We start from the raw sequence: 26,838 nt of genomic DNA, 5'->3' as shown, positions 1-26,838 counted from the left end.
AGTTTCATGAGTGACAATTCTAGGCTTTCTTATTTGGGGTAAAAAGGTGAAAAATATGTACCTCTTCTTGAATGGAAATCCATGAAAAGTGGCAATTCTGGGCTTTTCTTATCTTGGGTAATAATCAATGAGAAAAACATGCACCTCTTCTTGAATGGAAACCTTTGAATTTATTAAGAACTTCCTTGTGTGTTACATAAGGCCTTCTCACCTGTCAGATTACTATGAACTTTGGGTTCTTTAAATAAGTTCTTAGGAGTGGGAGATGGGAACAAATATATACCTATGACTGATTCATGCTGATATATGTGGAAGCCAACACAATACTGTAAAGCAATCATCCTCCAATTAATAATAAATTTAAATAAGATACTAAGAAATAAGTTTCTGCATGTACAAAACAGCCTCTATTTAGGTAAATTAAAACAAACTTTATAAGTAAATGCAAATTTTAGGAAAAAATGCAGACTTTAACAACATAACTGACTCTTACATGAACCCTAATAGTTAACTGAGTTCAGGAACTCAAGTATTCTAAAAATTACCAAATTAAGGGACCTAAAATAGAAAATAAATAATATGGTCAATATTTTTTTTTCAGCAAGTTGTCTGATTCTAACAGGGGAAGAAGAATGGAGACTCACAACAGAAGCATTATACATTTAGCTAAATAAAAACATTTTCCCCCAGTATACCCCAAGTTAATTTCCCAAGGTCGTGGAAACAAACTCTAATTATTTAAACACTAAAATGGCTCTTACAAAAGTTAAAGAGTTGGAAAATTTTTAAATGCCCCATCTATCTCTTCCATCAGACTAAATGAAAATGACTAGAGTAAATGCTCTCAAAAGAGAAAAGTTTAAGTATTCACTGAATTTCTTTTTACTCTATTTTTTAAAAAAAATTATTTCGGGCTCTAAACTTCCTGGCAGCTTAAAGATTCACCTTGACCCAGTATGACAGAAACATCATAAAAGAACTACTATTTCCCAGTGATTCATTTAATTGACATATACTTTCTAAAGAGTTCACTGACTCTTAAGCAGAAAAAGCAGAAATTTTTAAGTAAAATTAGATAAAATTGTATAGAAGTCCAATTCCTGCCCCCATCTTTGTATTCTGGGATCTTTCAAGCATACAAAATGGTTAATATTTTACAATGAACCTCCATTCACCCATAAGCTAAATTGAATAGTTATTTCACCATGTTTATTTTATAAATACACAGATATGTAAGTTTATGTAATTTTTTTTTTTTTTTGCTAAAGCATTTGAAACATAAATGCAGACACTTCACTCCTAAGTGCACAGGGCAAGCTATCACCTAATAAGTACAGTCTCATACTTAGCCACTACAATTATTATAGCTAAGAAATTTAACAATAATTTTCTCACACACAATGGATAGCCTATACTTAAAATAACCCACTCTACTCCCAAAATATCTATTTTTTAAATACCTAAGATCCCATCATCAAGGTTCACAAACTGAAGAACCATTACTCAATCATTTGTAATGTCAACAGTGCCCTAAATAATGTCTCACACTTGTATTAATTTGGTGCATTTTTAGTAAACTCATTAAAGATTTTCATGAATGTGGAAATTTAAAAGATTTGTCAAAAAATTGTTCAGACTATAAATACTTTATCTCAAAAACATTTACCTAAGAGAGAGAAATTTAAATTTTCTCTATAAAGTACATTTTAAAAGTAGGAAAAAGAGAACTAAACTGTGCAATGTCCCAATTTATTTGGGAGCACAAAAGAGAGGTAGAAGCCAAAATGCCTGTTGCTTTTCTGTTGGAGGTCTTCTGAAATCAGGGTGGTCTAACAAGTATTCAAAAAACTCCAATATAAACACTGCATTCTTTGTAAGAGCTAGGCCTATTTCAGCATCTTTGACTAGCATTCAAATACCAGGCTAAAAACCTTGATCATCAGGCAGTCGTCACCACAAAATGTCTTAGTCACCCTATAAAAGTTACATTTCTTTATTTAAGATAAGAGAGGAATTTCTGGAAGGAGGAAGGGAATATATGAAAAAATTCACAATAAAAGTTACAGGTTCCTTCTAACTTTCTTAGTTCAACTGTACAGTATCTATAATCTAGTCTTTTTTCTGCAGTTTGTTTTTGAAGGTAAATAAAATCAAAGACATAAAAGAGATTTATATATAAAAATCCATGTGAGTATGAAGAATAAGTATAAAGAATAAGACTAAATAGGAATGTAAATTAATCAAAAATTAATTAATCAAAAATGTATACTGAACCAATTAAAGTTATTTTTTCACAGAAACTCAAACATAACATTCTAATTTGCTAGGTTTAGGGTAAAGATATTGAGAAATATCATGAAATATGAATGATGTTCTAGTTTTTCCTTTTCAGTAAGTACTAAAAATTAAGACATGGCATTTTTTACACCTCTACACAGTAAATTTCCTTTGGTGAAATGACTCCAAAATATTTAATAAAAAACAGTAAGAAGATTTTTCACTTTTTAAAAAATTATGGTTAATCCAGCTTATTCATTTGATAGGAAAAGAAATCATTCTAAAAATGCTCAACCTAAATTAAAAGACCAGGATGCTTCACTGCCACATTTGGGATAGAGCATGCTTGGAGTATAGTAAAATAAGGTTCACATCCAATTACAGTTAGACTTACTGTTTTACAAGGGCTTCCCTGGTGGTTCAGACAGTAAAGAATCTGCCTGCAATACAGGAGACCTGGGTTCGATCCCTTGGTCAGGAAGATCCCCTGGAGAAGGGAATGGCTACCCACTCCAGTATTCTTGCCTAGAGGATTCCATGGAGAGAGGAGCCTGGTGGGCTACAGTCCATGGGATTGCAGAGAGTCAAATACGACTAAGTGACTAACACACACATTATTGCTTTATACTGCTTTCCCATCAGCTTCACCCCCACATCTGTACTATTCTACAATCAACAGATTAGGTGATCCCTAAAGGAGAAAGGTTAGGGTAAGGGAACATTAGGAGTTTTAGGTCTAAATTCTCTCAGTAATTACTTATCGCCAATCTATATACTATTCACAAAATACTAATAAGCCTAGGACAGTCCCTGCCACAGTGAAATCAGTAACATAATTGTGACAAAAAATACACTTTAAGTTCATTAGTTAAAAAGCATATGATTCTCAGGTTATACTCTTGGACAACCTGAAAATTCTTAAAATGCCAACCAACAAGAACTCTGCTTCTAATTGAGCAATGACTGATTTGTCTTTAAAACTATTTTAAAGCCACAGTTCATAACAAAAAATATAGTTCATAATGTAAATTTATCACTCACTCAGTCACTGTTGGTACCTACCTCAAGAAGGCCAGCTTTTGTGGTCACCACCAACATATCAGAATTTCCTTCATCTTCCATAGTGAGCAACTCTTCAACTGGAGAAGCAGCTCGAAACTGAAAAGGTGTACTTGCTCCACGAATTTCGCCCTTATGGGTAACATAGCAGAACTGATAAAACTCTCCATCATCATTTGGAAGGTAATATCCTAAAAGGAGTATAAACAAAATTTATTGTTATAAAATTATTTGTATTTAACAAATCTCGCCATCTCCTCTTATTCCTGATCTTGTTTCTAGACACTCAAGATGTCTTTCTTTCCTCCTTCATAAATCGTCTATCAAAACCAGACTCTTCCTTCTTCCCTAAATATGCCGTATTTTTCTTATCTTAGGTCTAAGATTATACTTTCAGAATATTCTTTCCCTGTAGTTTCACTCGGATAAAACCAATTCATCTGGGAGAGTCAAGTATGTAGTTTTCAATGAGAAAGAGGCTGGAGGAGGAGCAATGAAAGAGTAAGCATAAAAACCTAGGAAGACTAGAGGTAGAAATATATCAATTAAAGAAATGTTCTCTCCAATGACATTAATTAAATGCAAAGGAGAGATATTAACAGAAGGAATATACCACACATGTGAATTGTGTAAGGGCAAAAAGAGGATGAGGTCTACTTGTGCAGAACAAAAATAAGCTTTGGAACCACAAATATTTATTCTGGAATCCCAGCTCTACCACTAATTATTATATATTTAACCTCCCTGAGCCTATTTCTTATCTGTAAAAGAAATCTGAAGACAGCTATCTCAAAGCTTCAAAGTATCATGGATTATGTATACCATCTAGCCCACTATCTGACAATTGTTTTCAATATTTGTTCCTTTCTTCTTTAGCTCAAGTGCTACCCTCTTAAATTTTGCTGTATTACAGCTCAAAATGAATCTTTACCTCCTCTCCAAAGCTCCCATGGTTATTTTTTACATGTAAAAAGGGATAAAAAAGAAAAAAAAAAAAAAAAATCAGAGGACTCTCCAGGTGGTCCAATGGCTAGAACTCTGAGCTCTCAGTGTAGGGGACTTGGCTTAGATCCCTGGTCAGGGAACTAGATCCCACATGCCACAACTAAATATATAGTGTTTTGCAACCAAGATCTGGTGCAGCCAAATAAATAAAAATTGAATTCATTTTTTTTTCAAAAATCCTCCACAGTATGCTCTGCATTACCATTACATATATGCTTTATAGGCAACATCCATCCCTGGAGGAAGAAATGGCAACCTACAGAGGAGCCTGGTGGGCTACCATCCATGAGGTTGCAAAGAGGTGAGACACAACTGAACACATACACATAAACCTCAGAAATGTTGCTGCTGCCACTGCTAAGTCGCTTCAGTCGTGTCCGACTCTATGCGACCCCATAGACGGCAGCCCATCAGGCTCCGCCATCCCTGGGATTCTCCAGACAAGAACACTGGAATGGATTGCCATTTCCTCCTCCAATGCGTGAAAGTAAAGTCGCTCAGTTGTGTCCGACTCTTCGCAACCCCATGGACTGCAGCCTACCAGGCTCCTCCATCCATGGGATTTTCCAGGCAAGAGTACTGGAGTGGGGTGCTATTGCCTTCTCCGTCAGAAATGCTAAGAGCAGATTATTAATAAATATCAAAATTCTGAAATCTCCCAGAATGACTTGAAAAAAGAAAACATTCAATGATAGTGAAATGAAATACATAGATCAATCTATTCACCTTATCTTCAATATTGATTTCGACCCAGAAATCTGTATTCACTATGCGTTACTACTTCATATCTTGAAAATTTTAGCCTTTATTATTATGATATCGATTTCACTTGACTTCCTTCTTTAAAAATTAGCTGATCTTTGTCCATGGGGATGGGGAGGCAGAGAAAATATAGTATTATCCTAAAATATCTGGTGGTTCTTGAAAATAAGAAAGAAGTTCTCAAAAAAACTGGGGGAGGGGGATGTCAAAAAACCACGGGAGTCCATCTGATAGAGCTTCCAGTAGCCAAAAAAGCCAAAACAATTTGAGCAACAAAAAAAAATGATTACATTAGACTTTATCCCACAGAAGAAAATAAATTTCCATGAATCCATGGAGGACAACTCTTCCTAACATAATAATTCCAACTAATAATGTACAAGAAATGAGAATAAAAAGGCATCATCAGACAAACACAACAACAGTAATTGTTGTAGGTAAGATCCACTGATGGATACTAAAATTAATGGGTCAAAGTTTGAGGTGAAACAACATTTGCTTATCTCAAAGTTGCTCCCCATAATATTCATTAAATTACAAAGAGAAAAATACTAACTTGAATATAGAGAAACAGCAGACATCACCTTAACCAAGTGATCAAAACTAACATTACTAGAAATTAGACATTCAGACATCAAGTAATCTCTAGTACAATGCACTGAAAAGAATACATCACTTTCATGGTAATCTTCCTGAAAATGTATAACCTCTATCTAATCACAAGAAATGATCAGAAAAACTCAAAATGAGGAACATTCTACCAAAACAAGACTGAAAAGTACTCTTCAAAAATGAAAGGTCATGAAAAACAGAATGAGGAACTATCACAAACTGGAGAAGATGATGATGTGACAAATACAATGTGGGATTATGGACTAGATCCAGGAACAGAAAAAAGGAAAACTACTGGAAACACTAGTGAAATCTGAATAAAGTCTGTACTACTGTAGTCAATAGTACTGTACCAATGTTAAATTTCTGTTTTTTAAAAAAATAAATGGTTATACAACATGTCAACACTAAGGGAAGCTGGCTGAAGGGTAGATGAAAATTCTGTATACTATTTTTGCAACTGTACATCTAAACTTATTTCAAAATATAAAGTTATTTTTAAAAATAACATAGAATTCCCTATGGATCCAGTGGTTAGGACTGAACACTTCCAGTGCAGGGGGCATGGGTTCCACCTCTGGTTGGGGAACTAACATCCTGCAAGCCACAACAAATTTATCTAGCAATAAATTTTTGAAATTTTTAAAAACTCCAGCCTCTTAATAACTTCTACTAAATTTATTAATCTGTGGCTGAGTAACTTTGCAAATGGCCACTACATTTACTTTAAAAGCTTAAACAGAAAACAAAAATACAGTTTGACTAAGCAGCTCTGGTTCAGACATGACTGAAGCGACTCAGCATGCATGCATGCACTGGAGAAGGAAATGGCAACCCACTCCAGTATTCTTGCCTGGAGAATCCCAGGGACAGAGGAGCTGCTGTCTATGGGGTCGCACAGAGTTGGACATGACTGAAGTGACTTGCAGCAGCAAGCAGTTCTGGTATCATGGCATTATCTACAGACTAGATATTCAAGGTCTGCTTTTTTTAATATCACAAAAATAACTCACTAGAAAACATGGCCCAGGATTTCTCTGGTGGTGCAATGGACATAGGTTCAGTCCCTAGTCTGGGAAGACTCCACATACCACAGAGCAACTAAGCCCATGTGCCACAATTACTGAACCCGTGCTCTAGAGCCCTCAAGCCACAACTACTGAACCACGTGCCGCAACTACCGAAGCCCACTCTCTTAAGAGTGTCTGTGCTCCCACAACAAGGGCAGCCTCCACAACAGGAAGCCTGCACACTGCAACAAACAATAGCCCCTCCCTGCTCACCTAACTAGAGAGAGCCCATGCAAAACAATGAAGACCGGTACAGGAAAAATCTACAAATGGTTCAACACCATTTAAGACACAAAATATAGTTATTCAGAGTTGAGATTTAAAGCTACCTAGAAATAGATCTCATCAGATCAATAACACTGAGAACAGGAAAAAGTAAAAACCAAATTCCAAGTCAAATTTTATAGCCTGTAACATTAGCAATCAAATTATAGTAAATAAATACAGGTTCATTTAGGAAAACAATTATACCTATTTATATTTTATTAGTTGTTTTGAGTTTTGCAGTTCAGGATTTTCTCATCACTACTCTACAAAATGAGCAAAATTATTTGGATTATGCTTAAAATTCCTTCTACCTCTAATATTATATAACCAAGTTTTTCATGATTCTATCTTGAGTTCACTATATAACAAACAAGTCCTAGGCAAGCAGAAGCTTCTCTTTCTGAATTTCAAAGTAAAAATTATGATGAATTTTCGAAAACATGTAAATTAGCTCCCAAGAAAATCCTTTTACAGTATAAATAGAAATAAACTGGATGCATTTCTTTTTTTCAAAGTGCTTTTAAACTTTTTGCTGTCATAAATAAGCAAATTCATTAGTCACTATAACAAATTCTGTTAAGCTTCTTATTCTAAGAAAACTAATCACATGAACAATTACCAGAAATAAAGCCACAACTTTGTATAATATCTCATAACAAAATCAGTCCCAATATACACATTTGAATTTGATCATCTAAAAAAAGGCCATGAATTAAAAGAAACTACATATACAATTTGTAAATTTCTTACTCTATAAAACATCTATGACGACCTAAATCTTTGTCTTTATTACAAGTACAAATTGTATCCTCTGAATATGTGTTTCCTGTCACAGTACATAATGAAACTTTTTCTATTAATATATATGCAAGCTATATGTGATCACATTGCCAACTGATAAACCTCGTTAAGTTTTTTTAAAAACATAAACCACCAAGAGCCAAAACACTACCACCACCTAATGCTGGCAAAGATGTAATCCACAACAACTCTCTCTCATTGCTGGTGGGAATGCAAATATTGCCACTTTGGAAAAAGTTTGATGGTTTCTTACCAATGCATGCTAAGTCACTTCAGTCATGTCCAACTCTTTGCAACCCTATGGACTGTAGCCAATCAGGCTCCTCTGTCCATGGGATTCTCCAGGCAAGAATACTGGAGTGGGTTGCCATGTCCTCCTCTAGAGGAAATTCAGAAAGAGAAGCTTCTCTTTCCATGTAGCACTAGTGGTAAAGAACCCGCCTGCCAATGCAGGATCAAACACACGTCTCTTTACATCCCCTGCATTGGCAGGCAGGTTCTTTACCACTAGTGCTACATGGGAAGAATATATTTCAAAATATATTCTCACCATACCAGCAATCATACTCTGATATTTATCCAAATAACCTGAAAACTTACACATCCACACAAAAACCTGTATATTGATGTTTCTACCAGTTTTATTCACAACTACCAAAACTTGGAAGCAACCAAGATATTAATAGACAACGAATAAATAAGCTGTTACACCCATATAGGTGACTTTATGTGTATTAAAATATTATACTGAGACAGTCCATTAGCTTCCCCAGACCAAAAACAGTTCACAATATAAATAAGACTAAGAAAGAGCTTTAATACGATCTGAAGTCAGTTCAATTTTAATGCAAAAATCACTCTGCAGCAAATTGTTACAGATTTCTAAATAAAATTGTTGTGTTTTGTTTTTAAAAAATAAAGCAACAGGGTTGGTTTGTTTGTTTTTAACATAACAAGAAATCTGAAGGCAGTTGCCAGCTGACCTTGATCTGGGAGCTCAGCCATGTTAAAACATACATATATGTGCTTGTCTTGGCCTTCTACCTCATGGCCACAGGAGGGGTACTGGAGTTCTAGCTATCACCTTTGTGAAGGTGGAATGTGTGGGGAGGGACAATACTAGGTCTATCTTCCTCAAAAGTATTTTTTAAAACTCTGTATCTAACACCAAGCTAAGACAAAATGAATTTTGTATTATTCACATCCATTTTTATAGGCAACTTTCCCTATAGAATTTCTATTCTATAAATCCCATTAATCATCTTTGTGATTTTCATACACAATATTTTTCTCACCTTTAATTTTACTATCTAATACCAGTAACAGCATTATTTTCTCATTTGGAAAAAAGTGATCAAAAGACTTCAATGAAGAAATAAGGAAAACAATGTTTAATTGTCTACATAAAGTATCATGAGACCGTCACCAGATATTTACATTCTATGACTTTTGATAAAGACAGACACTAATTTAACTTTAGTCACTGGACACACCTAAGCAGATAATTACAACAGGGTACAACATTTTTAATGGCAATAAAACATCTAATTTCATTGAGTTCTGTTTTCAGTTCTTACCTTGAAATGCTAACTCACAATTGACTGCTGATCCTTCTACATAATGTTCAGGCATAGGGGACCATAAAAACGTGTAATAATCACGAGCAGTACTCCATCCAACCTAAAGGAGAACAACAGAAAGTAGATATTATAAAGTAAGTGGCTTAATATGAGTGATATCTTACAGCATATTGTTTACTGCATCCTGAAATTAAAGCATGCATTAATATGTTTACAAATCATGGGCATTTTAACAAGCACATCAAATTTTTATTATAATTCTTTATTAAGCTATAACCTACTGCTATAAAAATCTGTAACAGTAGAACTTCTATGTATTAAAATGCAATTTGATATCCAATTTCCCATGGAAAATCTTAGCACACATATGATAAAATATAAAAACTTATGTTTCATTTAAAATTTGATTTCACTAAATGGTAAGTTTTTAAGTTATTTTATGCCTCAAATTTAAGTGCTTTTTTAAAATTAGATTTCTCCTTCTTCCTTAAATCCACTAATTAAATTTCACTAGTCTCTCTAAGTCTTGCCTACAGGCATGGTAAATTTTGTAAAACTTATTTTTACTTTTATTCCTAAGGTGTTCACACATACAAAATAACCACCTATATCCCATCAATCTCTAAAATATTTCCAACTAACAACATGAACATATACATTACATATCTCAGTTATTTTCCAGATGAACTGTGGTAATAATATTATATATGTTTTAAACAGAAAATAGATATACATTTGCCAGTATATCATGGCTTCCATGATGGCTCAGTGGGTAAGGAATCCACCTTCAATGCAGGAGACACAAGAGACTCAGGTTCAATCCCTGGGTCAAGAAGATCCTATTGGAGAAGGAAATGGCAACCGACTCCAGTATTGCCTGAAAAAATCCCATGGACAGCAGAGCCTGGTGGGCTATAGTTCAAAGGGTCACAAAGAGTCCAACGTGACTGTGCACACACGAGAAATTATGCATCATCCACAGGGTTTGATTACACATATGTTCTATAATTCTGATTGACCTAGGATTGGATATTCCAGACTACTAAAGATGGAAGAATCTTGTATTACTATCTTTAGTCTCTAAAGGAGTGTTTTCAAACTGTAGGTCACAATCCAGTAGAGTAAGTGGTGATTCAATTTAGTAATTCATGCCCACATTTATTTTTTTAATTAGAAAGCATCAGAGTGCATGAAAGCTAAGTATTGCTTGATGAAAATTTGTTTCAGTATATATCTGCATGCAACTCTGCTGGGTCAAATCACAGAATTTTTATTTCTTTCTGTGTCATGGTCAAAAACATTTGAAAGAAGCTTAAGGAAACCATCATGTTTAAGTGATTTCCCTGACCTAAGGCTCAGTTTTTTTCTCTCAAAATTTTCAGAAGGATTAAATTAGATAATAAACATAAAAGCAGCACTTGGCAGAGTGCCTGACCCAAGATGGGCACACCATAAAAGGTAGTTTTTGCAAGCACTGTATGCTGTAATTAACAGCACAGAAAGTAGGGTCAGACTGCTAAAAAATATCAGTAGTTATAAGATTTCAGACAAGTTATTTTTGTTGTCTCGTCTTTAAAATGGAGATAACAGGGCTTCCCTGGTGGTTCAATGCATGAGACACAGGTTCAGGGACGATCCCACATGCCTTGGAGCACCTAAGCCCATGTGCCACAACTATTGAGCCTGTGCTCTAGAGGCAGGGACCAAAACTACTGAAGCCCAGACACCATAAAGCATGTGCTCCACAAGAGAAGTCACAACAATGAGAAGCCCATGCACCACAACTACAGAGTAGCCCCTGCTCTCCACAACTAGAGAAAAACCTGTGCAGCAACCAAGACCCAGCACAGCCATAAAATAAATAAATAAAACGAAGATAACAAACAATCTCAAAGGCTTATATGTGTATCAAATGAGGTAAGCCCTGTAAAGACACTTGGCACAATGCTGGCATGTGAGTGTCCATGAAATGTTACTATTCATTAATAACCAAGGGCACATAACCTATTAGGGACAGTGATGTTAACTCTAAGATGTTCTGTCCCTCATTCCCTATCTCCCAATGCTTCTAACATCTCCTGAAAAAGAGCCCATCTGAAGTATTCCCCAAAAGATAAACCTGGTACAAGTTATACCTTGTATTCTTTGTCCCCATGCTGGTCCATATGCTAGTCTGGAAAGAAATACTATTCTAGAGCTACATGTTTTTTGAAAAACATCTCTCTACCTGAAGAGGCTCTACCTGGACCAGGTGGTTAGAAAACATGCTTAGTGAGCCATATATTTGTGATGGCGGACACACAGAACTGCTAATATCACAATTATATATACCTGATTCCAGCGGCACAGGGAACAGCAGTAATAAATACATTTATTGTTTTTGAAAAAATACTACCCTTATGTTACAAATTAAGAAACTAGTAGAGGGCATGGATGATGACAGCGGCTCTGGAGCCATGGTGTGGTCCCCAGGGGGCAGTCCTAGAGGGGAAGGCTTTGTCCCATCTGCTCTGGGAACCCGAGAGCATTGGGAGGCTGTCTATAAGAGAGAACTGCAAACTTTCCAAGAATACGGAGATACAGGAGAAATATGGTTTAGAGAAGAGAGTAGGACTTGACTAATAAGGTGCATGCAGAAACACAAGATTACATTGGATGCTTCAGTGCTTGATATTGGGAACTGGCGTTTTCCTGGTTGAACTTGCAAAATTTTATTTCTCTGATGTTAATGGAATTGATTACTCTCCTGCAATACAGCTTTCTGGAAGTATTATAGAGAAAGAAGGTTTATCTAACATTACACTGAAGGCAGAAGATTTTTTGAACCCTTCCACAAAGTTGTCTGGGTTTCATTTGTGTTGACAAAGGGACGGATGTTTCATGCCATAAGCCTTAATCCTGACACTGCAATTGAGGAGAGAAAGTATTTGAAATCTCTCTCCAGAGTGTTGAAAGTGAAAGGCTTTTTTCTAATAACCTCATGTAATTGGACCAAGGAAGAGTTGCTGGATGAATCTGGTGAAGGATGTGAACTTTTCGAAGAGCTGCCCACACCCAAGTTCAGCTTTGGCAGCCAATCTGGAAACTGGTTTTCCAAAAAACATGAGACTTCACTGGACAGATTCAGTTAGTGCTTTTTAAGAAGCTCTGCATCAAGTAGACCTGACACATAAAATGCAAGTGCAAGTAAATGTTTAGTAAGTACACAGGATGCACATTTTGAGTAGAAATAATGGGTTGGTTTAAAAAAAAAAAAAAGGCTTGTAAGTGGTTGGGTCTTAGAGATCAACCAAGAATAATTTTAAAATTTTCTTTTGTATTTGAGATGTAAATATTTTTCTTCAGATTAAAAAAAAAAATTCCTGTTAACTGCTGAGTTAAAACTTTAAAGCAGTAAATGAACTTACAGGGGGCGCGGGGGGGAGGAAATAGTAAAAGGCAAAGTCAGGCTCTAAACCTGAAGTTCACTCACTCTTTTCCTAGCAGGATATAAAATAATCTCATTAAAGTTCAAGCTCTTTACCACTAGGACTCTACTCACTCTTCTCCTCGTAGGATATACTCTCATACTTTCTGAAATTCCACCTCCTTCCTTCCAACAGAGTCAATGACTATACTATTCCTAAATAAAATGTAGTTGACTAAAGACAGAAACAGTAAGGTAAAGGTGGAAAATGCTGTTTCTAGCTGTCTTTCATGATAAGAAAAACATTAATGGGGAAGTGCAATCTTTTACCACATAAGAAAAATGTTTGAGAGATATGTTAAGTGGTTTGGTCCTTGCTGTTTCTAACTGAATCACAGTAATTCAGGCTGTTTCTTATTGTGTAACTACAATGCTAACTTATACTTTGCTTTCCTTTAATGTATAAATCTGGGCAACTCAAGGGAGTGGCAGACCATGCTCTAAAACATCACAGGTATCCCACGCTAAGCCAACCAAGAAATTGGGGCAAGATGCAACTCAATCTGAATATAAAAATCAGCAATATAGAACTATACTTTAAATTCCTTTTGAGAAGGAAAAACTGAACAAAAGTTATGTGAGGTGCACGTCAAGCAAATACTTTAAAAAAATAATGTAAAAGTCTCTCAATATGGAAAGACAGAGTACAGATCCCTTTAGGATAGTTATGTCTAACATCTAAACTCCCACATACGATAGAAGGACAAACTGGAAGAAACAGAATTTGGACATCTAGAAATCATGCATGCATTCATGGTAAGAACAGTAAACAAATTAGAAAAATCACACCACAGTGTCCAAGGCATACACTATTTCTCTTTTATTTTTTTGGTTATCTTGTAAACTTGATCAGATTTCTGGAGTGCAGAGTCCAATCCCTTCAAATGCAAGGGAATTTGCCTTTTAGTCCCTTAGCAGCAAGCATAAAGAAAATTTAGAGTTGATAACAGCAAATTTTATAACATTGATAAATGGCAGAGAGAATTCTGATGATACTTAGAACAATGGGGCAAAGTTACCTACAACTGTCAAAACATATTGCTTTTAGGAGCTACACTTGTATCCAGTTAAGAGGGCCTATCTATGCTCAGAAAATAACCAAAACAACAGATATTTCACTATTTAGTCCAGTTTGGGGAATTAACAATAGTACTGGACATCATTCTTCTGTTACTAATGCAACTGGCAAAGTAAGAGCAAAAAAGGAAATTAAACAAGAATAACAGAAAAGAAAAAAATGGCAAGTGTGTTTCCTTTAAATAGGATTAACATTTTAGAAAACATGTTGGTATTAATCATTAGTAGATTCTGAAAGCAAATGTAAAGAAGATCAGAAGGACAAGTTTATCAAGTAAAAATACAGGTATTAATAAATTCTGGAGAAACCTCAGAAGAAAGAAACATTAGGAATGAGCGCACACAGAGAGCACTTGCAAAGACAGAGACAGTGGGGACTGGTTTGGGGGAAGATAAAGATGGAGACAGGGCATGAAGCAGGTAAGGCACTGAAGTTTGCTGATTATGTGCAGATGAATACAAAACCTAAAAAACAGTTTAAAAATGAGCCTATGAATTTTTAAATTCTAGAAAAACATACACCAAACAGCAACAGGTATTTGTGGGGAAGGTGAGGGTACACTTTGTAAGGGTATTAATTTTCTTTTGTATATACTGTAATTTTCAAACACCATTACAAGAATAAAGGTCCTTCTTTTTTAAAAGGAAAGAACTGCAAAAATGCCTAGATACACAAAGGGAGATGCAATGCTCATTCTAAGAAATATCATATCATAAACAACATAAATGTCCCTGCATGAGATAATATGTTACAGAGCTACTTATTGAGAAAGTGGCTACAATCATAAGTGAAAAATTCAGGACATAAAATACACCATATACTACTGCTACTGCTGCTAAGTCACTTCAGTCGTGTCCGACTCTGTGCGACCCCATAGACGGCAGCCCACCAGGCTCCTCTGTCCCTGGGATTCTCCAGGCAAGAACACTGGAGTGGGTTGCCATTTCCTTCTCCAATGCAGGAAAGTGAAAAGTGAAAGTGAAGTCGCTCTGTCGTGTCCGACTCTCAGCGACCCCATATACTACTACTTTCAACTATTTTCAAAATATACGCATTCAAAAAAGACTAAAAGTATTCGCCCTTTAGTTAAAAGGAAAAAAAAAAAAAGGACTGAAAGGAAACACTTTTAAAACATTAATAAGGGTAACCACTCTTTATTAAGAAACTAGGGTCTGATCCCTGGGTTGGGAAGACCCCCTGGAGGGCATGGCAACAGACTCCAGTATTCTTGCCTGGAGAATCCCACGGACAGAGAAGCCTGGTGGGCTACGGTGTCAAACACTGACTAATGCAACTTAGAGCACATGCACACAGATGAGCGATGGGACTGCTGGCCATCTTAAATTTTTACCTTTTGCATCCCCTGTTTTGTTCTAAGTTTTCTAAAATTATGATAGTTTTTACAACAGGAGAATATTTTTTTAAAAACAAAATAAGAAAGGACTGGAATGGAGACAGGGCAGGAAGACAGAAGCAGCAGAATGAAGACAAATATGAAAAGGAAAAGAGAAACAAAGAAGAGGGGAAAAACTTGAAACAAGATATTCAAGTATAAAATCACTGCTTAGTTTCACTTTCCATACCAGGAAATTAAAGTTTTTTAATCTGGTTGTCAGTAAGGTTTCAGTGAGAATAGTACCTTACTGGGAAGGTTGGTTTTGCCTATGTGACTCTGGACAACATGACATAATCACTTTGCATTCCCAATTTCCACAACTAGAATAGTATCTCTGAAACATGAGAATTGTTATAACTCCTTTACAGTTAAAAAAAAAGTCTCATGGACCTTTAAAGTATTTTAATTATAAGTTAATTTAATTTGTACCAAGCATAGCCTAAATATAAATAAATTCTTAAAAATACTTATACAATCAAGACCAAATCAAATTGATAATGATAAAACAAATATAATGGGACATATTAAATATTTTATTGCAATTAATGTTGGGTTTGATAATAAATATGACATCATGTATAGTTCTCAATCTTTTCCTGTATTTTTTTTTTAACTTCAATCCTATCATTCATAAAATGCACACAGAACTTTTTAAGAATTCTGTTGTTAACTTTGAAAAACTAAATCTCTCACTTAACCAAACTGCCAAGAACAGTTCTTGAAGTTTTACACGTGGTTTACATGTAGTTCAAACGTTAGCTCCAAAGTTTAATTTGGAGTGACCAAGACACTTCTTTCTGGACCTCAGTTCCCCCATCTGCAAAATGTTGAGTATAATGCTCTCATGAATAGATCTTTGCAAAGTATAAAGAATAAACAAACATGCTACATCTTTTAGTTATAATTTAACCAACACTAGAGAAGAGGAAGAAAACCTGAAAGGAAAAAATGAAAATCTCCACCCCAGTCTACATCCCTAGTCTGGCTTCACTCATTCCCCTACCCAACCTGGACTTCACGGTCAGTTAACCATTCCAGTAATGCACCTAAAACCATGCTAGTAACCTTTGCCCTCTTGACTTCTCTTTCCAAATTCAGTGTGAATAATACTCACTTTTGGAATTCACTCAATTCTAGGTGCTCAATCTCTAGACAAACTCACAAAACGGCTGCTCAACAATCTCCTGGTTAACCTACTCCAATTCTCCATTCTTCCACAGTAGCAAGACCAAATCTTCTCCATACTCAAGATCCCCACCCACAGCCCCACTCCTCATCCCAACTCAGCACATGACCTTGCTCCTCCTCACTGAGGATATTTAATGAATGAGTTTCAGTCTCAATACATTAACTGCTGACAAACCTTATAGATGCTTCCTATGGATTATTACCCAGAATTGATCCCCTTCTCAAAGGCCTGCATTATCTCACCTAGAAATTAAGATGGTCTAAACATTCTCTAAAATTCTAATTCCAATTTATCTTATTCAGCACTGTAAGATTAAAGTTCACTTCTAAACTCTATTACTCTCTGCTTAAAAGTTATTCCTCAGCTAAATATTAAAACAAACTTTTCCCATTCATTTTCTAAAACTGGTACCTGTCCCAGGAAAATTAAATTAAGATTTTCTAAAACACACAATACACTTTCCCTTCCTTCCTTCCCCTTATAGTTACGATCTAGGCTGTTTCTCCCTGCCTGCCTTGTCAATATATCCATCAAAATCATTCTAGACAGCAATATGCAGTACATATCTAGTATTTAAAAACATTCAATGCCATAAACATCGTAATTCCTTTTCCAAGAACTTATCCTATGAAATAAATGGACACAAAATTTAAAAAAATACAGTCTATATTAAGGACTGTTTAATGGTAAATATTTAGAAACATTTCCATGAATTTCACAATGCATCAACAGCATATGTGTATACTTTTTATAGACAAAGTATAATTATTATTTACAGATATATACCAATATGTTAACAATGCTTATTGCTAGGTAATAGTATTAAAACATGATTTTTTTTTCCTGAGCTTTTCCTGTACAGTTTGAAGTTTTTACTACATGCTTAAACTTCCCACTGAGTAAGTATCATCCAGGCAAAAAGATGGAAAGGGTATTCTACTCAAATTTATTATTTATTTATGGAAGTACTACTGCTTAAAAAAGAGTTAACAGTCCTTGGAGTGCACAAGAGACAATACATTAGCAATATGATAGCCAAAAATAAGCAGGCAATGTAAAAAAGGAAGCTATAAATCAGGTCTTATAAAGGAGCCCTATTTGGCACCCTAAGTTATTTGGTCTTGACATTATCCCACAGAGGATGAAAAGCCACTTAAACAAGAGGAAGATATGTTCAGATTTTCATTTTCTATTATATATAGAGCATTTTGCAGAACAGATAAAATTGAGGAGTGGCATTAAGAATGAAAGCACGGAAAACAGGAAACCTACTGCAATCGTCTTAGAAGGAGATAAGGAGGGCATGAATTACAGCAGTGATATTAAAAATGTGGAAACAGGCAGTAAAACTGACACGATTGTGTTCGGCTGAATCTGATGAGATGGTCATAAACTTTTGGCGTAAACAATAGGTTATTAACAAAAAATGGGAGGGGGGACCAGAAGACAAAAATAAGTAGTCTGAAAAAAAAAAGTAAAGATTTATCTTCTTGAAATACAATTTATCACCCATCAGCCAACATATGCAGACTTCTCACTGCACATAATGAAAAGTCTGCAAACTACTTAGCTTAACACTGAAGGTCTTCCATCAAAGACGGACACTTCATCTCCCTCCACTTCACTAACTTCATCTCCCTCCACTTCACTAACTCATTCTCATTAACATTCTCACCCCTGTGCCTTTGCTTATGCCATTTTCTTGCCAGGAATGCCCTTTTCTTCCCTCAATCTCATTTCCCTGTTCTATTCTTCCTCTCTGTCTCACTCTTTAAGAAAATACCAATTCTTAGTGTCTTTAACTTGTTATTCATCTCTTACATAAAATTAAAAATGATATTGATTTCATAACAAGCTTACAATAAATGTATCTTCATATTGGATTTTGACTAGCCTAAAGAAAACAGAGTAAACAACTCACCAATCCAGCAATGCCAAGGGATGAGAGATTCAAAAAGGTACTGAAATGTCATTAAAGGCCAGAACTTTGTTTTGTCCCATACAGTTTTTCTGCCCTCCTCACTCTATTAGGACAGACTTTGACTACTTGATACTCTCAATGTACCTAATTCTAGCAGCTACTTTTATTTCTTTCTACTTTACTATTTAACTTATATAGACCACACAATTAAAATTTCAATACCTACTGGTCTTGGTTTTAACAAGTCATATCTAAAATAAAAATTGCTTCCAAGGGAGAATCTAGAATAACCCAAGAGAAAAGTAAGTTTTACTACCTGTACATTTACAGCATTACTTTGCTCAAAGCACATTCTTATTTTCTGGTTCTCCATTACATTCTGAAGACTTGAAATTGCCAAAAAACTTCCACCACTGTAATGATCATCTCAGTGTAATTTTCAACTAAATGTAACACATAATGGCAAAATATTAGAACTAGGACTCTTGCCATCAATGAAATTACTAGTCATGTAAAACAGAATACTCTTATTAAAGCATGGGACAATATGAGGAATATTTTAACAATGTGGGACAACAGGAAAGATAGTAACACAGCTGTAGAGCTGTACAAAATTAATTACAAATGACAAAACCGTAAATGATATAGCAATCCAAAGGAAAAGATCACCTTTTTAAGGTAAGGAATGGAGAAAATGGGAGAAAAAAATTTGAAAAGAATTTTAAGTCAAACCTTTTGATCACAGAGAGGCAAGTCTGGTGAACTGAAGTTCCTAACATTTGTTGTACACTACCCTGCACTATTAAATATTTCAAGTTTGCATAATGTTTTACATTTGACATTTATAAAAATAATCCTTAACGTAGAGCTAAGACAAGTATAAACTAATTGTGAACCTCTTAAGAAGAAAATAAAGAGTGCCTACATGGAAGATATATGCAGAAAGTTCTCTTACCTTGAATATACCAACCCAATCTTTTGGATGTGGATGGATATATGGAGTTAAAGTATAATGACATTCTAAGTGTGCATTAGGAAGATAACTCTTGGCCACATTTTGAAAGATGACATGGGCAAAGTTGGAAGTCTGCAATGGAACTTCTTGAAAGGATGTCATTGTGAATCTGAAACAAGTAAATTATACATATTTAATGATACCAACTAAGAAAAAACCTTGAGAAAATATATAGCTTTAAAAGTAAATTACATGGATATTCTCAGAGAATTATTGAAAAGACATACTTCTTAAATACTGGAACTCCTTTAGATATGATTAAATATAAAAACACAAACTGGGAAGTAATTAATTTACAAAATGTTTCAGAAAGTTCAACGAGTTAAAAAAACTTAAAAACCAAACTTTCACCTCTCCTGCAAAGCCTAGCCCTCTGCTTCTCTTGCAAACCAAAAGCAGTGTTTCTATGTTGAACCCCTGAACTTGCATCACTTTCCTCCCTAATCCAACCTATTGTATCCCTCCACGTTAGGTTCTAGGCTCCTGTAACCTAGAGCCTAGTCAACCTCTGTGTCATGCATTCCTGACCCACATTCACGATCCCCAGGTTTTCTGAACCCCGGCTACATATTAGAATCATTAAGGGGTCTTAGACAATGACTTTTTGGGACCTGGGCACTGCATGCAAGTTCGTGTACACACATTTTTTTTTAAGCCTCCCAAAGTGGTGGTTCAGAGGTTAAAGCGTCTGCCTGCAACGTGGGAGACCTGGGTTCAATCCCTGGGTTGGAAGATCCCCTGGAGAAGGAAATGGCAACCCACTCCAGTATTCTTGCCTGGTGAATCCCACGGATGGAGGAGCCTGGTGGGCTACAGTCCACGGGGTCGCAAAGAGTCAGACACGACTGAGCGACTTCACTTCACTTCAAAGTAATCTTAATCCTGTATACAGCCAGCACAGAGGACTACTATTTAGACTATGACTCAAACCATCAATTTAAGTCTCCATTAGCAGCTCTCACAGATTCCCAGACCTGGGCTGTCTTCTTGGGCTTCTGGTACATACTTGTTCAAATCTCACAAATGATGTAAAAATCTCAGTTGGTCTACTTGAAATAGTTCGGCCTACTCGTTCATCTCTACCTACAATTCTACCCTTTCATTCTATCTTGATTCCAGGATTATTGTATCCTTTCCATACAGTTACTGATTAAAAATACATGTATTTTTAAATATATAGTGTCAATGAAATACATTCTGTTGAGAATCTATTATAGATTCAGTGAGTGCTCACTAACTTAGCACTTGCTAGCAGATGAATGGTGAAAGCGGCCTAAAAAAATCTTCAAAACCTAAATGTTTTCCAAATTATTTGCTCTACATTTGAAAAAATGATATAATTTACTCAAAAAATATATCTCTACAGTGTGTCACAGACTCACTTCAGCCGTTGTTTCTACAGGACCACGTAGGAAACACTGCCACTGACACAATGGCACCTGCTTCTGAGTCATCAAAACAAGAATCTCTGTAATAATGGGAAAAACCGGGTTAAGACATTTGCTAACCAAATTATTCTAATTTACTTCACAAACCCATGAAGTTTCTACAGAAGTAACACTAATCACATTTTTTTTTTTTTTTTGGCCACACTGTGAGGCTCGCAGGATCTTAGTTCCTGGACCAGGGACTGAACCTGGCCAAGGCAGTGAAAGCATTAGAGTCCTTACCAGTAGACTACCAGCGAATTCTCAACACTACTCACATTTTAACAATTACTAAGAAGTCTTATTTCTAGGAAGATCTAGGATAAAATGCTTTTCCACGTTTCTTTTGTTGATTTGAAATACTAAAGCTCATCTTTAAAATTCTGAAATAACACTTCAGAAAATGCCCAGTTTTCCTTTTGTCTCTACTCTGCTTCTGTTATGGTCAAGATACTGCTTTGTACTTATAGGATATACAATATACTGGACATCCCACAAAGAGACTGTCATTCATGAACCTGAAAGCCACTGTGGCAGAATACCAGGCTGGATGTCTTATCAGCCTCTCCCACCTGAGGTTTGCCAGGATTCTAAGGTAAAGAGAATGCATTCAGTAGTAAATTTCCTGTATCTCTGCACTAACAAAAACGCTTTATTACCAACAACCCTACTTCACAGAAAGACTTAACAGTCAATAGTCTCCAGCTGGCAACCTAAAGTCTTCAGGAAAATGAAAAGGTAGCACAACACTAGAAACTTCCTAAAATAAGTGTTCATTACTTTGTTTCTTTGAATAGCCTGAGCAAACCTGAGCCCAAAGAGATGTCACAATGTTAATGAAACCACTAATAATAATCTCCTTTCAAATTTAGTGGCTTCCTAAAAAAAACAAAAAGCCCTTGATTCCAGTTTTGAAAAAATGTTCACTACTTGTTATAAAAAACCCATGAGAAAGACTATAGCTAAATTAACTGAACCAAACTCTTTTAGATACAACTACCAAAACTGAGTCAAGTGAATCAGTAATGTTTTTCTATGAAGAAAGTGAGTATAAGTTTCTCTGAGGAAGATACTCAGCAAGAAGAAAACAAAGTTAGCTTAGGGTGAGTTTCCCGTGTTGTACATTAAAAGTCATTTAAGAATGAAACTTTTTTCATAAAACTTAAATATGTTTCCTAAAGTAAACTAAATCAACAAAGCAGTATATGTTATACAACAAGGTAGTGGAGGTTAAACTTTTGTTTAACCTCAATTACAAGAGCGTTTAAAAATCAATAATTAGACTTTTACTTCACTGAAAAGCTTTTAAGATGTAAAATAACATAAAGGTATATACACATATGTGGGCGTCCCAGGTGGCTCATGGTAAAGAATCTGCCTGCCAAAGCAGGAGACACAGGTTCAACCCCTGGGTCAGGAAGATCCCCTGGAGAAGGAAATGGCAACCCACTCCAGTATTCTTGCCTGGAAAATTCCATGGACAAAGGAGCCTGGTCTTTTATAGTCCATGGGACCGCAAAAGAGTCAGACTCAACTTAGCAACTAAAACAACAATACACATGTGTATTTATGTATGTACATGTGTATATATGCTTATAAATGTATCAAAGGGACTAAAAAGCACACACTACCGTCTTTACTCATGAGTTATGTGTGAAAAGAGGACTTAAAAGAACTTCAACTTTTAATTCAATTGACTGAATTTTTACCAGTATATTTAATGTACTATTTTCATTATTTTAAATAAATACATTAACAAGAAATTTCATTTTTAAACTCTCTCCCCAAAATTCAAGTTTTTAATACAAAACTCTATCAGATATTAAATATATTCATGATGCTTATAAATCTTTAGAGTAAGATAATTTGCAATTATCCCATTAATAACCTTCATTAATCTCTCTCCAACACTAACCTTTTTAAAGATTTCAATCTGACTATAACTACAGAAATATTTTTACAGAAGTCATTTCATTCTCATTACTTTTTAAATTAATTTAATTCCAATATAACTTATACTCATAAAAAAGTTAACAAGGATGAATGTTATCTGAATGTAACTACATGAATCGACCCATTTTAAACGGTAAAATATCTAATTCCCATACAGTTTATGTTTCATTCTTCACACAGATAAGAAACGCAGTGAAAAGATGGTAAACCTTTTAAAATCGTTAAAATTCACTGAGAATGTTAATGCATCACAATGATTCACAGGCACACACACAGACCCACACACCATGCGATGGGGAAGTAATGTGCAGAGTCACTGCATCACCTTGTGGTAGTGTTTGGGAAGTGTAGCTTCACTGATAGCACGAGAAAAAGAACAAACTCAGCCTCAGCTGGAGAGAGGAAATACAATGCCTACCACAAAAGTAGGAATAGCTTTACCATATCAAATTTCGTTTCCCATTCTCTATAAAGTACACCTCTAGAAATATGGCAAACAAAAAATAAATAAATAAACCAAACCGGACTTACCAAGAACAAGAGTAAAGGGGATGGAAAGAGCAAAGGGGATCAACTGTATGCTGGCAGATGGAAACTATATTTTTGGTGGTAAACAAGCTGCAGTATATACAGAATTAGAAATATGTTATACACATGAAACTAATGTAATAAACCAATGTTACGTAAGTAAAAAAATAAAAATACATGAGAACAGTTCAAAAAAAAAAAAAAAAAAAAAGACATGCCTGGCTGGGAAATAAAGTCTGAAATACTTTTACACGCCGTCTGCAGTGCCCTCTTCCCTATTTTCTACTTTATTCCCTAACATCTCTAGGGTTCCTTTTAAGTGTTATGCTGTAAACTTAACTCTGTTAAGTCTTTGGTCTAAAATCCAATGTTTGTTATTTTTGAGGACTCATCAATATCTAAGGAATAATAGACAATATGCAGTGGGCCCTCAGGTAAGTAGCTAAAATAAACTGAGGGCGGGGGAATATCAGTGTTATGTTCTTCCTCTTGGAACTTTTTCAAGCCCAAGCCTGATCTGGCTTTTCTGCTAGCATTTTTCCAGTGACTTCTGATACTCATTTTACTTAACTAGCCCAAAATGTGTAAACCTTAATTAAATAAAGTAGGAAGTTGACCATACTAAGAACTTCTGTGCATTAAATGTACAGAAGAGCAAACTTTCTAATTTGGATATTTTATATAATTTGCTAATTTTAACATTTAGAATTCAAAAAGAAATAAGATAATTTTATTCTAGGTGATACTATTATTATGGTGATTGTGTTTTTTTCAAAGTCCTTACCAGTTAAAGATGATAAATTATAGGTGAAATATCCTGATGTCCAGGATTTGCCTTAAAAAACTCCAGGGGTGATAAACCCAGATTAGCAAAATAGTGAGTCCTTAAACTCTTTTTGGGTATTTAGAAAATTTCCATAATAAAAGTTAGTAAATCCAAAGTAGACAAAGACTAGTAATAAAAACTCACATATGACCTCTTGCAATAGAAACACATTACATACAGTGGTTGAAATACTTAGTAAAAAAAATTTTTTTTTAATTTTCAGTTAATTATACATGAACTTTCAAACTTATCTCCAAACAGTTCGGGAAGAAACTGAGTATCTGAAGGGAAAAACTACAGCTAATATTCTAATTGCTTCCAATTACTCACAGTTTAGCTCAAAGACTGTATCAGCTGGCTTACAGACCAGAAAAGAATTATCAGCGATCTTTCTGGAAGGCAGAAGCAAATCCACCAATTTGTCAGTTTACACACTTAACAGTCCTCCCAATCTCCACAACTCTTACAGCTGAGTACCACTACTCATTACACTCTGCCAGGTGTCATGCACACCACTTAACTTTGTTTTAAATGGTGGTTTCTAAAAAGCTGTGAAACTGACTTTTTATTAGAGGGGAGGGAATCTTTACCATCCTGTAAGAGTTTGAGACAAACTAAACTTTAAAAGGCCAGAGGTGGATATAGCCAAAATTTTACTTAGTAATATTGAAATTTCAAAAGAATGCAATCCAATAAACTTCATATGTGAGGCAATGCCCCCAAAGCAGTAAAAAGGGAACATGGTTAAGACCTTTCAAAAATATTTAACATCATTAAAAAAGGTCAAAACTTAGAATTCCAAAATATCTGTTATTTTGTTAAGTAAAGGATATTTACCAGTTACTACTACGCAAATGGCTGCAGCCATAATTGTATAAACAGGGGTGTGCAATTTAACAATGGAATGACTAGAAAACTTAATCAAGTATTCTTTCAAGAAATCAACTCTATCCTTGATAAGAACAAAACGAAGGCCCCTTTCCATACCCGAATAGCACCCCAAGGGTAATTAGCCCACTTTGTTTTTAGATTTACATGTTACTCTAATAATCTCTTTAAATGCTTTTGGAATCGGGCTCCAAAACTACAATTAGTAATTCCCGCATGCAGCTATTCTACAACTAGCGAGTGGAAAACTTAGAATTTCCTGTCCCGGACACAAAAGCGATTCGTAACTACTTCGTAAAACCTAAAATATATGTAGAAAATCAAATGTCACGGCGTTCTCAAATAAAATGATTACCAATAAGGTAATATGTTTATCAGGACACACACACACACGCATACTAATCTCTTAGCAAAGATTCCCCAAAATGACGAGCTCCTGTCGGGACTTGTCCACAACCTGCGGACCTCTGGGGTGTTGGGAGGGAGTGTTGTGAAATCAGGACAAGTTGCCTAAGCATAGACAAACATGACTCTTCTCGGAAGATTTAAGATCCCTTCGAGCACAAGGCGTGACAGTCATTTATTTATAAGCAGACAAGAAAAGCGTTCACTAACTCTATAACCCAGTTGACTTTGGAGATCGAGCACAAACAGCTAACTCCGCCCAAGGCCCGCGGCGCATGGAGTCCCCGCCTCCTAATCTACTGGCGACTCAAAACAAAACACAGGTTTCACTCCGGACGGGCAAACCTGAGTGTCCCATTTCGACACGACCTAGATGTTTTCCTAAGCTTACCTACCCCAGCAGCCCAGACGTTACCCACTAAGCACTCACCATAGCTCCGCCAAAGCACTTTCTTTTCCGGGGGTCTCTGGCTACTCGTCCCCAAAGGGCCCACACCCCACACGGCTCCCCTAAATCGCCAAGGCCTATCCTAGGGCCTCCCCGCCGTGTGGGCCGGCCCCCCGTCCCTTTTTCCAACTCCTTTGCTAACCAAAGTCGTCCACACTCCCGTCACAATCACAGTCCGGGAAGAAAGGTTTGTCCTCGGGAAGGAAAGCATCGTCATTCGGCAGCATCGTCACTACGGAGACCATTCCCGAGACTAGTCAGGCCCCTAGACTCCAGAATTGAGGGGCGTATCACGAGCCCCTACAGAGCTCCAGGGGACGTCCACCCCACGCGAGGCGCCGGGGCGGGATTGGAGAGGCGCTTACCGAGTGAGGAACTCTCGGGAAGAGTGGAGTGTTAAACAGGTTTCCGAGCTTCAGCCGCCATCAGCCTCCAAAGCTCTTCCGCCACCACAGCCTCCCTCTACCGACCGGCTACACCTCCCCACAGGCCAAAAGCCGGTGAAACGCCACTTCCTGCCATGGACCCGCCCCTTCCGTCGCCGACGTCGCGAGGAGTCGGTCGGGCCTAACCGCTGAAATATCAATCTGGTTGCACCCGGCGGTTAACTACCCTAGCTGCAGACTGTAGGCTCCTGCTGCTGCTGCTAAGTCACTTCAGTCGTGTCCGACTCTGTGCGACGCCATAGACGGCAGCCCACCAGGCTCCCCCGTCCCTGGGATTCTCCAGGCAAGAACACTGGAGTGGGTTGCCATTTCCTTCTCCAATGCATGAAAGTGAAAAGTGAAAGTGAAGTCGCTCAGTCGTGTCCGACCCTCAGCGACCCCATGGACCCTAACAAACCCGAAACGGCCTGTTCCATGGG

General features: G+C 36.3%; 1 protein-coding gene and 1 pseudogene across 2 annotated transcripts in view; one reads left to right on the top strand and one right to left on the bottom strand.

The window, feature by feature from the left end:
- TAX1BP1 (Tax1 (human T-cell leukemia virus type I) binding protein 1) overlaps positions 1–26,487 on the bottom strand; it is an 84,237-nt gene extending 57,750 nt beyond the window's left edge. The window contains exons 1-5 of one of the 2 annotated variants that reach the window (XM_010855406.1): positions 26,339–26,487; positions 20,881–20,966; positions 19,439–19,607; positions 9,431–9,533; positions 3,340–3,527 (exon numbers count right to left, since the gene is read on the bottom strand). In XM_010855406.1, the coding sequence (XP_010853708.1) occupies positions 3,340–3,527; positions 9,431–9,533; positions 19,439–19,600 (453 nt within the window). In that variant the 5' untranslated portion in view covers positions 19,601–19,607; positions 20,881–20,966; positions 26,339–26,487. The remainder of the gene's footprint in view (positions 1–3,339; positions 3,528–9,430; positions 9,534–19,438; positions 19,608–20,880; positions 20,967–26,338) is intronic. The other variant, XM_010855405.1, reaches the window with a different exon arrangement.
- On the top strand, positions 11,238–14,856 carry LOC104999798 (annotated as a pseudogene).
- Positions 26,488–26,838: the final 351 nt, after the last annotated feature.

Source organism: Bison bison, unplaced genomic scaffold, assembly GCF_000754665.1.
Source record: "Bison bison bison isolate TAMUID 2011002044 unplaced genomic scaffold, Bison_UMD1.0 scf7180017864364, whole genome shotgun sequence".
In the NCBI taxonomy this organism is placed as follows: Eukaryota; Metazoa; Chordata; class Mammalia; order Artiodactyla; family Bovidae; genus Bison; species Bison bison.
Note: the sequence above shows the minus strand (reverse complement) of the source record. Positions and strands in the feature narration are given on the sequence as shown.